The 13,052-nt window shown below is 34.6% G+C and overlaps 2 protein-coding genes across 4 annotated transcripts; one reads left to right on the top strand and one right to left on the bottom strand.

The window, feature by feature from the left end:
• The first annotated feature begins 2,466 nt into the window (after positions 1-2,466).
• On the top strand, positions 2,467-3,367 carry LOC104223194 (protein SENESCENCE-ASSOCIATED GENE 21, mitochondrial-like). Its single transcript, XM_009774568.2, has 2 exons — positions 2,467-2,688; positions 3,012-3,367. Exons 1-2 carry the CDS (start codon positions 2,615-2,617, stop codon positions 3,232-3,234), a joined length of 297 nt encoding a protein of 98 aa, XP_009772870.1. The 5' UTR covers positions 2,467-2,614; the 3' UTR covers positions 3,235-3,367.
• A 2,645-nt stretch (positions 3,368-6,012) lies between these two features.
• On the bottom strand, positions 6,013-10,125 carry LOC104223193 (uncharacterized protein At5g01610-like). Of its 3 annotated transcripts, none has more exons than XR_011402247.1 (3): positions 9,436-10,125; positions 6,335-6,660; positions 6,013-6,239 (listed from the first exon to the last, which is right to left on the bottom strand). XR_011402247.1 is itself a non-coding variant. In XM_070156162.1 (2 exons), the coding sequence occupies exon 1, from the start codon at positions 10,000-10,002 to the stop codon at positions 9,472-9,474; it is 531 nt and encodes a 176-aa protein (XP_070012263.1). In that variant the 5' UTR covers positions 10,003-10,124; the 3' UTR covers positions 6,013-6,239; positions 9,436-9,471. The 3 variants fall into 3 exon arrangements, 1 of the variants encoding a protein (XP_070012263.1); XR_011402246.1 differs by having other exon boundaries at positions 6,350-6,660; XM_070156162.1 differs by lacking the exon at positions 6,335-6,660 and having other exon boundaries at positions 9,436-10,124.
• Between the last annotated feature and the right edge of the window lie 2,927 nt (positions 10,126-13,052).

Here is a 13,052-nt window from a genome sequence, read left to right as displayed (position 1 = left end):
AATTTCGACTATCAATTAAACCAATGACAATATTATATTACCTTAGAATTTGTCAAAATGGTTATTTCATCAAAATATTGTAAACCTTAACTACTGGATATATATTTCTTGAAATTTTAATTTACTAAACAGTGCAATTTTTCATAAAACTCCAGTCACCTAATTAGGTCAGTATTGAGGAAGCTATTCTTTAAACAAATTTTCTCGCATCTTCGTCTAATGATATTAATTAAGTAGTTATTATTTTTCTTAAAATATTAAAAGCTTGAAAAATTAAATAGTAACTTAAATTTTTGAAAAGGAGATCTAGTGCATTCCTAAGATCACCCTAGAAATAATAATATTATTTATTAATTAACAAATAATGAATAAAAAAAATAATGAAGCTTTTAAATTAATGGTAACTTTTTCACAATTAATGTATCATCAAGATTGTAACACAAATATTTTACGTAGAAAAATGAAGGTAAGCTATTTTTATAACAAAAGAGATTAAAAATTTAAAAACTTGTTCAACATAAAAAAATATGTGGTATATGGTAGAGAATTATATATTTAAAGATTGATTTTTCTAATTTAGAGGAAGGTTTAGTAAACAACATTTATTATGAATATAGATTTAGTAAGTATAATCAGTTTTTCATTTTTATGAAGAATAATAAATAGAATATAATTTAATTTGTCAAGATTCTAAAATAAATATTTTAGGTAGGAAATAAATTTAAGTTATTTTTTTATATAACAAAGAGACTAAAAGTCTTAAAACATGTTATGATTTTTTTTTCCGGGTTTGGGTCTTTTTTCCCCTTGGTATCTATATGTCTATTTTTTACATGGTGATAAAATTTATATTTTATAACCAAGGTACAAAATATTAGTTCATATAGACTTAGAACCTTTCCAACTTTGTATCAAAATTAAAAGACAACAGAAGCAATTATCTTGTCTTAAAAGATATGACGTTGGTAAATAAAATATGGTTATATGGCATTGATAAATAGAATATGTTACTTGGATGTATTCTCGTTGGACAATTAAATCAACGTATAATGGTTGATTTTAAATTCTTAAATTTTTTAATTAATTTAAAGGTCCTAAACCTTAGGGAGATATTAAATGACTTTTTTTATCTAGTGTGATCTCTAATTTTAAAAGGGTAAAAAAGATGAATACATTTCGCTAAGGGTCTTCGTGCTTTTAATATAGTATAGATTTTTACGTGTAAGATTTACATACAGTAAACTCTTAATATTTTTAAAGATTTTGAACTTTTTACATAATTTAAATAAGAAAAGATTTAATAAGTAAATTTTTAATTAATTTTAAACTCATAAACGTAAATTTGTATAAAGTAAACTCTTAACAGTTTTAAAGTTCTAAATGGCAGGACTTTCTGCATAAAACAATAAGAAAGATTTTAATGCGTGAAATTTTAATTCATTTAAACAGTTAAATATAAAAAAACAATTAATTGATTATTCAAGGTACTTGACACACAAAAAGCCGTTAGTTTAAGTTTCAATCTTCTATTCTAGGTAAATATTAATTCATTGTAGAAATGTATCTGTTGTTAATGAAGGGATAGGGAGAAAACGTGATAAACGCACTTAGATTTTAAAGTTCTAAATATTAGGATTTTCTACCAAATTTAAATAAGGAAGGATTTAATACATAAAATATAACAATTAATTTTCAAATCCTAAATATTAGGAAAATGATTTAAATGACTATTTTGTTTAGTGCAAAATTAATTTTTAAAAAATAAAAAAGGCGAACGATATTTCGTTAAGGCCCTTCTTACTTTTAATATAGTATATAGTAGATATAGATTACTTCTTTATCCATACGACTACACCAAGTATGGAGTTATTTTATCAGCTTTGAATTTTGTCGATATATATTGTTCATGTACAAACAATGATGTCGGGCATACGCACGGGCACCAACATCTAGTTAGAATTAGAATTGCTAGTAATCGTTTGGATAGTAGGCCACATTAAAAATTAGCTTTAACTAATACTAACATGTACTATTATAGAAGTATTATTTTATACAATTAAAGTATTTTAATATGTTGTATTTTATAGGAATATGTTTTATATTTAAATTATTAATATCACAATTATAATCAATTGAGTTTATATGATATATACTGTCATCACAAAAAAAATTATACTATAAAATTATATTTTCTTGATGTAACAGGTAGCGATTTATCTTATTTTTAAGTAAAAAGTTCTTTTGGTGATATATAGTGTAATTGTTTTCAAAAATATTGACCATGTAATAACTTAAACTCTATAATAATTATAGAGGTCTACATTCACCGGCCAAGTGTCAATGCAGGAGAGGACCTTTGCGTCTGAATAGAGGGCCTACTTTCACGTGGCCCAACTTAAAATCCCTCCCTGTTTCCATCTTCTTCTCCATCTCTATATATACCTCCTCCTCCTCTCCCCATTACTCCTCTCATATATGTTGTAACCCTAGAATAACCAGAGAGTCGAAGCTAGAGAATTTCAGTTCGCCGCTGCGGAAGCTCCACAACCAATTCCTTCCGCTGCTGCGTTCTTCCTTTGAAATTCTTTCGCTCCGATTCTAACCATTAAGAAAAATGGCACGCTCTTTCTCTAACTCCAAGGTCCTCTCTGCTGTTGTGTCCGACTCTGTTTCTGCTTTTCTTTGCAGGTAATAATCGAAACATCCTTTTATGTACTGATGATATGAATGTTACCAACCCCTTTTCCCCTCCATGAAACAGAGGCAATCCAATAATTTTAAATTGGTGAGCGTGATTAGCGCAATTTCTCTGTGAACCTATATATATATAGCATCTGATTCATATACCGTGGTGCGTTCACAGTATTATTATAAAACTAGGCAGACCTAAAACAGGGGATAGGAGGAGTCTGAATTTTTATTTTTGTTTTTAATTTCGGTGATTTGCGGCGATGCTCGATGTGATTGAGATGTTTTTTTTTGACATGTGTATGTGAATGTTGTATGTGTAGGCGTGGATACGCAGCGGGATCGCAAGGGGCGCTTTCAGGCGGTGCAAAAGGAGGAGTGCCAAGGAGCAACATGATAATGAATAAAAGTGGAGAGGAATCAGTGAAGACATCATGGGTGCCAGATCCAGTTACCGGTTACTACAGGCCAGAGGGAGTTGCTAATGAAATTGATGCTGCTGAGCTTCGAAAGATGCTTTTGAAGCACAAACCTAGAAGCAACTGAAAAGCCATTGGATTAAAAGCAAAGCTGTGTCTTTATCGGATTTTTTTGTGAAATCTCCTCCTCGATGCTTACTGCTTTTTAAAATTGTAAGCTTAATATTGTTCTCCTATCTCTATCTTTTATTTGTGCAAAATGAACAACTTATGAAAAGAAAGCTTGTAGTAGTTAAATTCCGGTTCTTAGCTAGTATTTAGTTTTTGAATTAATCTTGAGTAAACAATCTGTACGATTTTACTGAAAAATTACAGTTATTCAGCGTTCGTAAATTAAAATGGTCTATAAAAACTTTATAAATCAAGTTCTTTTCCTTTTATTTTGCCTACTGCATTTACTAACGTAACAAATAGGAAGAGCCCAATACTATTTTAACGGACATAAATGTGAGCGGCTGAGCTCACGACTAGTGCTTTCATGCGAATATGAAGGTGTATTTTATGTTGGTTTAAGTTCTGTGTACGGCTATACTTTGGTCCATTTTAGCTTGACATAACATTCATTTGTGTGATGTCTAAATATATTTGATAACAGGAAAAACGAACATCTGTTACAACTTTTTTAATCATATCCTAGTACTTCATATATTTGGTATGACTAATATAATGTAATAAGTCCAACGACATCTTAAACTTAATTAAGAACAATATAAAATACAACAGGATTTTTGACCCCAATAGAATAATCCTTCTTCATATTTGAATTTTCGAAACAAGTCAATGGCATATACAGGAAAATAAATAGACAATAGACAATGTGACATTCATTCTTCCGTATCATCTGAATTCGCAAGCTAATCATTCCCTTATTTCACTGATTGGTCTATATATAGAATTTTAATAATACATTATACGACCATTAATGCAGTCAAACAAAAATAAATGGAGAATATTTATAAGCACCCAAATAAACGGAGAATATTTATAAGCACCCAATATTTACTCCAAATTGATGAGTGTCACACATTGTTTTTCATAGACACTTATCACCTATTCACGTTTAAGTTATATGCTTTTGCTCTAATTTGTGATTATTAGATTTTTTTTTTTTTAATTTGGTGTGAATACATATTGCATACTCCATCGTAAGGCCCTTTTTGTATATTATATGCCCCTTCACTTTGTCGGTTCTCCCTCATATTGTTTGTCTTCCGAAGATGGCAATATGCTTTTGAAACGACGAGGGGGCGGCCAAAATTTAGGTACATATTAATCAAAGGCTGTAATAAGCCATTGACTTGGCATAATCATCGAAAGCACTAATAACTTCTGAAAGGCTACCGTTGCTTACGCAAAGGTTAAAGCCTATGATTAGCCATAGAACAAGCAAGTAAAAGTACTTAGCTCTTTTTTGTTCTTTGTGGACTTCGCTCTTCTTGACCCCATCAGCCAAGAGGCCCACACCTTTGTTGGAATTGGTACTATTTCTTTTGAGCGTAGAATCGGGAGCAGATTATCTTTCAAAGCAGTATTTGTGTTCAGGTCCCTTTTTGGAAAAAGCTTACTCATGCTGTCTAATCATAGCCAAGTACTAATATATTGATGTAAAAATACATTAATTTTAATTGGTTAAATGAAAGTAAATTAAGCATATATCGTAAACCGCTAACCCTAAGAGGAATCAAGAATAGATTTCGTCACCTAAACGTAAGGATTGCTAAGATTACTTGAACCATAAACTCGCATTATCTGTTTCTAACGAAATTCACAGTAGTATCTCTAAGAAAGCGCTCCATTGTCCTCTAGCGAATTCTTAAAATACTTGATGGCCTCCATTTACTAATGGAATAAAATTGAAAAGAGGAAGGAAAAGAAAACAAGGTCCTTTAATTAACAAGAGTAATGTTGTCATTTTCATCGTGCTTATTTGTGTTTGTCTCGTGTGTCAAGAGTGACAATAGAAGCATGCCAGAAAGGGCAAATACAACGAATATAGAATGGGACATTCTATATAGACGCCCAACTTCTTCACGTTAAGTCTCAGAATATAGCAGATGATACCACTGACTAATAGCATTTTTGGCGAAGCTTCGAAATCAGCTTATTTTGAAAAGTATTTTTCTCAAAAGTAAAAACACTTTTAATGAAAAATAATTTATATTTGGCTAGTTAATTTTAAAAAGCACTTTTAGACGCATTAATATTTGATCAAACTTTTAAAAAGTGCTTGTAAATGCTACTTTTGCAGCTTTCTCAAAACCAGTTTTTTCTTCTACTCAAAAACACTTTTTCCTTGAAGCTTGGCCAAACATAACTTTGAAGAAAAATACTTTTGGCCCAAGAAAGAACTTGGCCAAACAATGCTACAAGTCTGAGTCAAGATGCATTGCATATTTTATGATATGATGAAGAATTCTAGTGCACGTCACCTTCCTTTTCCAAGTTGCTTCCAGTGGCGGATTTAGGGGGGCGCAAGGGGTTCACCCGAACCCCCTTCGCCGAAAAAATACAATGTATATATAAAGCAAAATCTATTTTTTACCTCTATATATTAAGTTTTGAACCCTCTTAACACAATCTAAAAGTGTAGTTTAGTGGTCAAGGGGGATCAAAATCTATATAAGGTCATGAGTTCAATTCCCACTAGATATAAAAAAAAAATTTTGAACCCCCTTCGTGGAGATCCTGCCTCCGCCACTGGTTGCTTCCCCCTTTTTTGACCTTTTGGCCTCTGATTTAACAGAGTACGAGGTACAGAGAGCTTTTGAGAAAGCAACGAGACAAACATACGCGTGATTCATACTGGGTGATGAACCAATTTGGCAGTCCTAAAACGTGGAAAAGATGGCACTGTAAACAGCAATTTCAAGAAGATTGTCAATGCATGTCAGAGTCAGATACAGTAGTAAATACATTTTTTTTTAAAAACATAAAAACAATGTAAATGAACACGGGAGTTTTCGACTTTCAGTTTTGCGCTGTAACTCAGATGAGGAGGAAGCAGGACAATGACCACTTCAGGCTTTCTGTCCACTGCACAATGTTACCTGATCTTTGTAATGAGTTGCAAGTCTGCAAGCACTCGAAAAAGAGTCATATATTAGACATTTTCTTTCTTATTTTCGAGGCAATGCAGAAGTCAAATACATTATAAAGTGCAATAGAACCTCGTTACTGAAAACCTGAAAAGTTACACTCTGGAAGATTAGGAGAGAGGATGGAGGTAATAAGCAGATCTTGCGGTAGCAGGTCACAGATACACTCACGCAATGTACTATACAAGTGCATAGCATTCTCGCCAAAGGAATTAGACCTCAAATCACTGTTTGATTAAACAGAGCCTCTTGGCATGTACAAACTCTGCCCCTCTTCAAATCTCCATTCTTATTTTTGCTGTCTTACGTGGAAGTCAAATGCGTACTAACACATTTGCGATTTGAGACCTTATTCAAGTTTTCACTGGACTGGACGGTGCTCTCAATTACATTTTGACCTGAAATGAACACTTAGGTTAGCCCTTCTACGTTTCCTTTACCATATTCTTAATTCTGCTTTCCACGTAGAGATTAGACATATATAAACGGACATAAATCGCCAGACAATACAGATATTCATGCAACTGATATCATGGGTACATGCAGTCTCTCTCTCTCTCTCTCTCCCGGTGGCTGTCATATTCTTATTAGTATTTCCATCCAAAAGCTTAGCCAACTACGTACATTAACATCAATTGCTTGATAGCATTAGGTAAACTAATAGCAAGCCTCTAATTCTCTTGTTTCCAAGCAAACAACCTTTAAGGAAGAACTAGATATCCTTGTCCTCATGCTATACAGCAACAATCATGAAGCGGGTTGTTGGGAGATACCAGTATGTATCAGCCAATTAGTATCTGCAGGCAGCAGCCTACAGTTGTGATCCTCACAAATGGCACCATGGTTGTATGTATGAGCCATACAATTGCAGTATTCAGTCATGGTGAATAAACTGCAGAAATTGTTCTGACTAGGATGTAATATACAGGGAAAGTTCTTGCAAACATCAACTATTAGCTAGAAGCATCAAGAAGGGGAGAACGCAAAACTAAAGAGCATTCCATCTAAAGTCAAGTGCTGAAATATGCACCAACGCATGTTAAATGAAGGATATTTAAGCTTTACCCACACACACACACCCTTCCACGGCAAAGAGAGAAAGAAGGTTTTTTTTTTTTTTTTTTTTTGGGGGGGGGGGGGGGTGGAAGGAACAAGCTCAATAGATCACAACACCTTTTAATTCAAACCAAGAAGTAAGAAGTGTTTAAATTGCTTGACTTACCACTGTATCATTTATCCAAACAAAAAATAAAGTAAACTTCTTTCACATTCTCAGCTGGATAAAACGCAATTCATCAAGGATTAAAAATTGTTGAGTTACCAAGATTTTTTAGACTAAAAGGCTCTCTTTTCTTTTCTTATGATTGGAAAGAAATGAAATGGGAAGATTTAAACCAATTAACGGATGCCCTGTGGGCTGTGCCCATTAGTCATAGTTCTACTGTTTTCTGTTATGTAAAGGATGCCTTGTGGACCATGAACATTCATTACTTTTGTATGAGAGGTTTTCTAAGTGTTTATTTAATCAGGGAGGTTTTCTAAGTGTTTATTTAATCAGGGAGGTTTTCTAAGTGTTTCAGCTAATATATTTTTTTTGGATAAGGGAGTGTTTCAGCTAATATAGAGTCAAGAACAACATAATTCAGTTGAAATAACTCTCTAATCACCACAAAGGAAAGATAAAACCTTCTCTAAACCTGTCAATTTTCCCGGGACAGATCTTCTGTAAATTAACACCTACACCTATGGACAGATACATGATACAGGCTTGTAACTCGCACACATGGTAAACACTGAGACAGTCTCACTTTGCTTTTAGTCCATTCCAAAATTGTCATTCACTTCTTTAAATAGACCCCCCTCTCCCCCCCCCCCCCGGGTTGTTTCTCCACCAGTTAAAAATGAGACCTAGAACAATCCTAAAAAAAAATATCAAACATATGCAGTGATACTATATCACTCTATAATTGGACCATGTTTTCTCTCCAAAACCAGACAACATATAATTATTAATCTTTGTGCCTTGCTAACAAAGAAGGGGCATGGTCTGCATATATTCTGTCATCAAAGATAGAGATCAAGCTCCTTTCTTTTTGTTCCTTTTCCTTATCTTCATTCTATCAAATTGGATTCTTTCATTTAATTTCAGGCCGCTACATATTGAGACATTGACCTTGTTAGAGAATTGCCATAACCCACACTAGTACACAGAAAGTCATTACAGAGCACAACCATGGCAATCACTATCAACTTCAATGCTCACACTACTACAGATGACTTTGAGGGCAAGCAATTAAAGCTTCATAGATCATTTTCACAGATTCATGGAAAATCCAACTGGGTAATCTGCTGTAGAATGGAGCACCTTCTGATCAGCATACAGATGCAGGTACCTCACATGCAGATACCTCACAGAAAGACAGTCAAAAATGGAAGTGGTCAATTTTCTATTGATAACACTCTAACACAAGATCAACAATTGCCATCACTGTTCCTCAGCAAGACATGTTATCTCGTACTTGTGGTTTTTTTTTTGTGTGTGGGGGAGGGGGGGGGGGGGCGGAAGGAGGAAACACAGATTTTCTTTTAAATGCCGGACCGCCAGAAAGAAGCACTCATTCGCTTCTCAAGGTAACAAGAAACTGTAAGGAGTTACCCTGCTTTCCATCAAACATTAGACAAAATGAAATCGCTTTTTCAGGTACACACCTAAGAAGAGGTCATCATAGAATAGTATTGGATGGTACATTAAATACTGATCAGATTTATTTTAAGCCATGCCTATCTGCTGATGGAAGAATCGAAATTTTCCAACAGACCATTTTTTTTTCTGATAAGTAGGTTTTGCATCACACTTGGTAACACGCGGTATTCAACTAACAGAAGACGGTTTTAGCTAGTTAATTGAATATCAAAAGCTAAAAAGAAAATCCTTCAATCATAACAATGTCACTCATCAAATAACCTAAAAACATACCAATTTTCATGAAATTTCGAGTGCTCCACCACAAATTGATACTAAGCATCTAAGAAAAACAACTTGTGTTCATCGTTGACTTTTCCCTCATATAATGACCAACCAACGAAAAATTAAGAACAAACGAGCAAATAATCATCACAAGATAAAGGAACTAAAACATGCAAGGACCATATATTGAAAGCCAGGAACTAACCTCTTTCAGCAAACTCAACCATCCTTTGATATGCAGCTAAACCGAAGAGACAAGATGATTGCTTCGAATCTTTTGAATTTTCACATTACTATTGCAGTCCAGTCCACAACCACATTGTGGACAAACCAAGAAATTGTCAACTGAAAAGCTTGCAGAAGCAATCCCAACAGAAAACTCAAGATTATCACCGTTTTTAACGACCTCCACAATGTTGAGCCACAAAAATAGAACTTTTACACTAACACCAGATAAGTTCGTGAGCTTATTTTTAGCTATGTACCCACTGATCTTGGATTTATACCTTAGTTGATAAGAACCTTCTAGAGAGAAACTGCAGGAGCCGTTAAGGTATGCGTTGAACTTGCCGGTGGTTTTATCGAGATCGTATCCAGTGATGCCCTTGGGGAGAATTCCGACGGGGAAGCCGTAGGACTCGAGTAGGTCGTAAGCGGTGAGGGAAGAGTTACCGTTGACTGCGGCAGCGGTGATTAACGGCGGTAACGTTGTGAGGAGGGAGATTAAGAGGGGGAACGCGAGAGTGACGGTGATTTGACGGGTAGTAGACATCGATTCGTCGTTAAATGGATGTTCAGGTGCAATTTCTCCGATGATGCGCCGGCGATGTTTGTATTTATATATGATTTTGGGAAAGTTTGGCAGAAGTTAAAAAAAAAAAAAAAAAAAAAAAAATCTGTGTAGTTGATGAGAGAGAGAAATTATTAGGGTCAATGCCAAACTAGATGTCTTGCACAACATTATTGATTAGGTATTGAATTTAGTTTTATATACTGAAAAGATAAATTACAAGATAATATCCTCTGATTTGTTACAATACGACAATCAATATCACAGCCAACCAATTAAGTTCATGTGATTGCAAACACACTTGTAGCACTTACCTAATTAATGTACATTTTCACTTCATTAAATCGCTTAATTATAGTAGCTTAATATTATTTTTCATAAATATTGAGTGCTAGTATATAAATTTGTTCATCTTTGGTGTAAGGGAGAATTGCGAGAATCCACAAAAAATAGAGTAGCCTCCCTAGAGCCCGACAATATTTACCAAGGTTTGACTATTATAGTCTATTGTTTTAACGAACAAATATTTAATTATCCATTTATTCAAATATGTAAATTTATTTTAAATTAAAAAAAAACTTTAATTCAGACCAGAAAAAGAAAAATTATATGCTTTGACCCTCCAAATGTAACAACCCAGTATTTTAATAGTGAACTTTGAAGTAACTTTTTAGTTATAGTTTAATATACTAATTTTAGAAGTAACATTTAGGAATTAAAAGATATAAGGGATGTAAATTGAAATATTATATAAGTGGCTAATTTTTCAACCCTTTGTATATTGATAACTTTGGTTACAATTATTAAATGAGGAGGAGTGGACCAAGCCCATTCTCTCTTATGGCTGCCACGTTTTAGTGACCTAGTAGAAAATTAGCATAACAGTTACCTCCTAATGCAAATGTTGATACCTTATTTATTTTAAATAAATACCTTTTAAAAAAATTATATTCCATAGCTATCTTTTGATTTTTTATAGTCAAATATCTATTTATGGTTATCTCCTACCCTTAAGTCATAAAATAAGCTTTGTATTATTTTTCTCTCTCCACTCAAATTTCTTATATCCTTAACCAAAAGCTTCAGCCGAGGACCCCTAAAAAAACCTGCCCACCCCCAATCTCTCACCCACCAGCAGCCTCATCTCGTTCTCATTCTCTTCAATGGAGGATATTGAAGATATTGAATAATTTTGCAGGAGCTTATTCACAAGCCTCGTAAATAGTAAGGCAAAGGATTCAACGCTCCCCCAGAAAATTTCTAGTCCTTTTTTGCACTAAAATGCAAAAATTGGAAAACACATGTCCATCGCCGTAGAGACTGTGGACTGATGACGGTGGCTCCGGCGGCTTCAATTGTAAAGAATATGCTTTTTGAAGCCCACGTGAGGGTATTATGATAACAGGAACAATGGCGTTTCGAGTCAGAATCGTGGCCCTCTCGACGAGACGACATTAGGGTTGTTCTTGAACAAAGACGGCGGAGTATTGGGGCTGAGCAACTTGAACTTTCTGTTAATATATTTCAATGTATTTCAATGTATCTCGCTATATTTTCATCTATTTCATTGTTCATTGTCTTTTTTTTCATTGTATTTCAATGTATCTCGTTGTATTCCATGTATTTCATCGTATTCATGTCTCGTTGTATTCTATGAATGTATTCATATTTTTTTAATTAATATAATTTATGTATTCAGATGTATATATGTATTTAAATTGCTCTGTTTTTGTTGTATTTATCGGCTAGGAAAAATATTCAGCATATTTTCTCTGAAGATTGCTATATTTTTTGGGTATTTTTCGGTTGAGAATCTTTTTTATAACTGGAAATATAAATTTTGTGTGTTATAATTGAGTTTGTTGAGTTATATTAGGAGTGATTACGTTAATTGATTCACTTTCCGTTAAAAACAGTGTAATCCCCTGTTTCACGCCATGAATTGTGACGATCCGGCCAGTCGTCTCATGAGTTACCACTCTGTTTCCCCCATTTCTGCTTCTTAGTTCTTTGTCTATTGGTTCTATATGTGATCAGCTTGGTTGGCTCGGGTTCGGAAAGGATTAGGTAAGGTTTGAGACACTTAGTCTCTTTTGAGGAAGCTTAAGTTGGAAAAAGTCAACCGAATGTTGACTTATGTGTTTGAGGGCTCGGATGTGAGTTCCGATGGTTCGGATAGCTTCAGGAGGTGATTTGGGACTTAGGAGAGTGATCGGAATGTATTTTGGAGGTCCGAAGTAGATTTAGGTTTGAATTGGCGAAGTTGGTATTTTGACGATTTTCGGTTGATGGGTGAGATTTTGATATAGGAATCAGAATGGAATTCCGAGAGTTGCATTAGTTCCGTTGTGTCATTTGGGATGTGTGTGCAAAATTTCAGGTCATTCGGACGTGGTTTGGTTGGGTTTTTGATCAAAAGCGAAATTCGTAAGATTTTTGGAAACTTAGGCTTGAATCCGATGTGTTTTGGTTGATTCAATATTGTTTGAGGTGTTTTGAAGATCGGTATAAGTTTGAATAAGGTTTTGGGATATGTTTGTGCTTTTGGTTGAGGTCCCGAGGGGTCTCGAGGTGATTTCGGATGGTTGACGGAGAGTGGGAATTTTTGGTAAAGCTGCAGATTTTCTGCTTCTGGTGTTTCCGCACCTGCAGATTGGTGACCGCAGGTGCGATGCCGCAGATGCGATGAAGAATACCGCAGAAGCGGAAGAAGGTAAGGGAGGCAGAAACCACAGAAGCGGTTGGAGAACCGCACCTGCGATGGCGCAGGTGCGGATAGTGAATCGCAGATGCGAAAATGAGGATTTAAGTGAGGACCACAGATGTGGTGGTCTTGACTGCAGAAGCGAGAATTTGGCCGCAGATGTGAAATCCCTGGGCCAGAACATATAAATTGTTTCCTTCACGATTTTTGAGCTATTCCATCATTTCTAAGTCGGCTTTGGAGCTTTTTGGATGATTTTGAAGAAGGATTTCAAGGGAACTTCATTGAGGTAAGGATTTTGGACCTAAAACTCGTTTCTATGGTATTA

This window comes from Nicotiana sylvestris, chromosome 9, assembly GCF_000393655.2.
Source record: "Nicotiana sylvestris chromosome 9, ASM39365v2, whole genome shotgun sequence".
NCBI classification, from domain to species: domain Eukaryota; kingdom Viridiplantae; phylum Streptophyta; class Magnoliopsida; order Solanales; family Solanaceae; genus Nicotiana; species Nicotiana sylvestris.
Note: the sequence above shows the minus strand (reverse complement) of the source record. Positions and strands in the feature narration are given on the sequence as shown.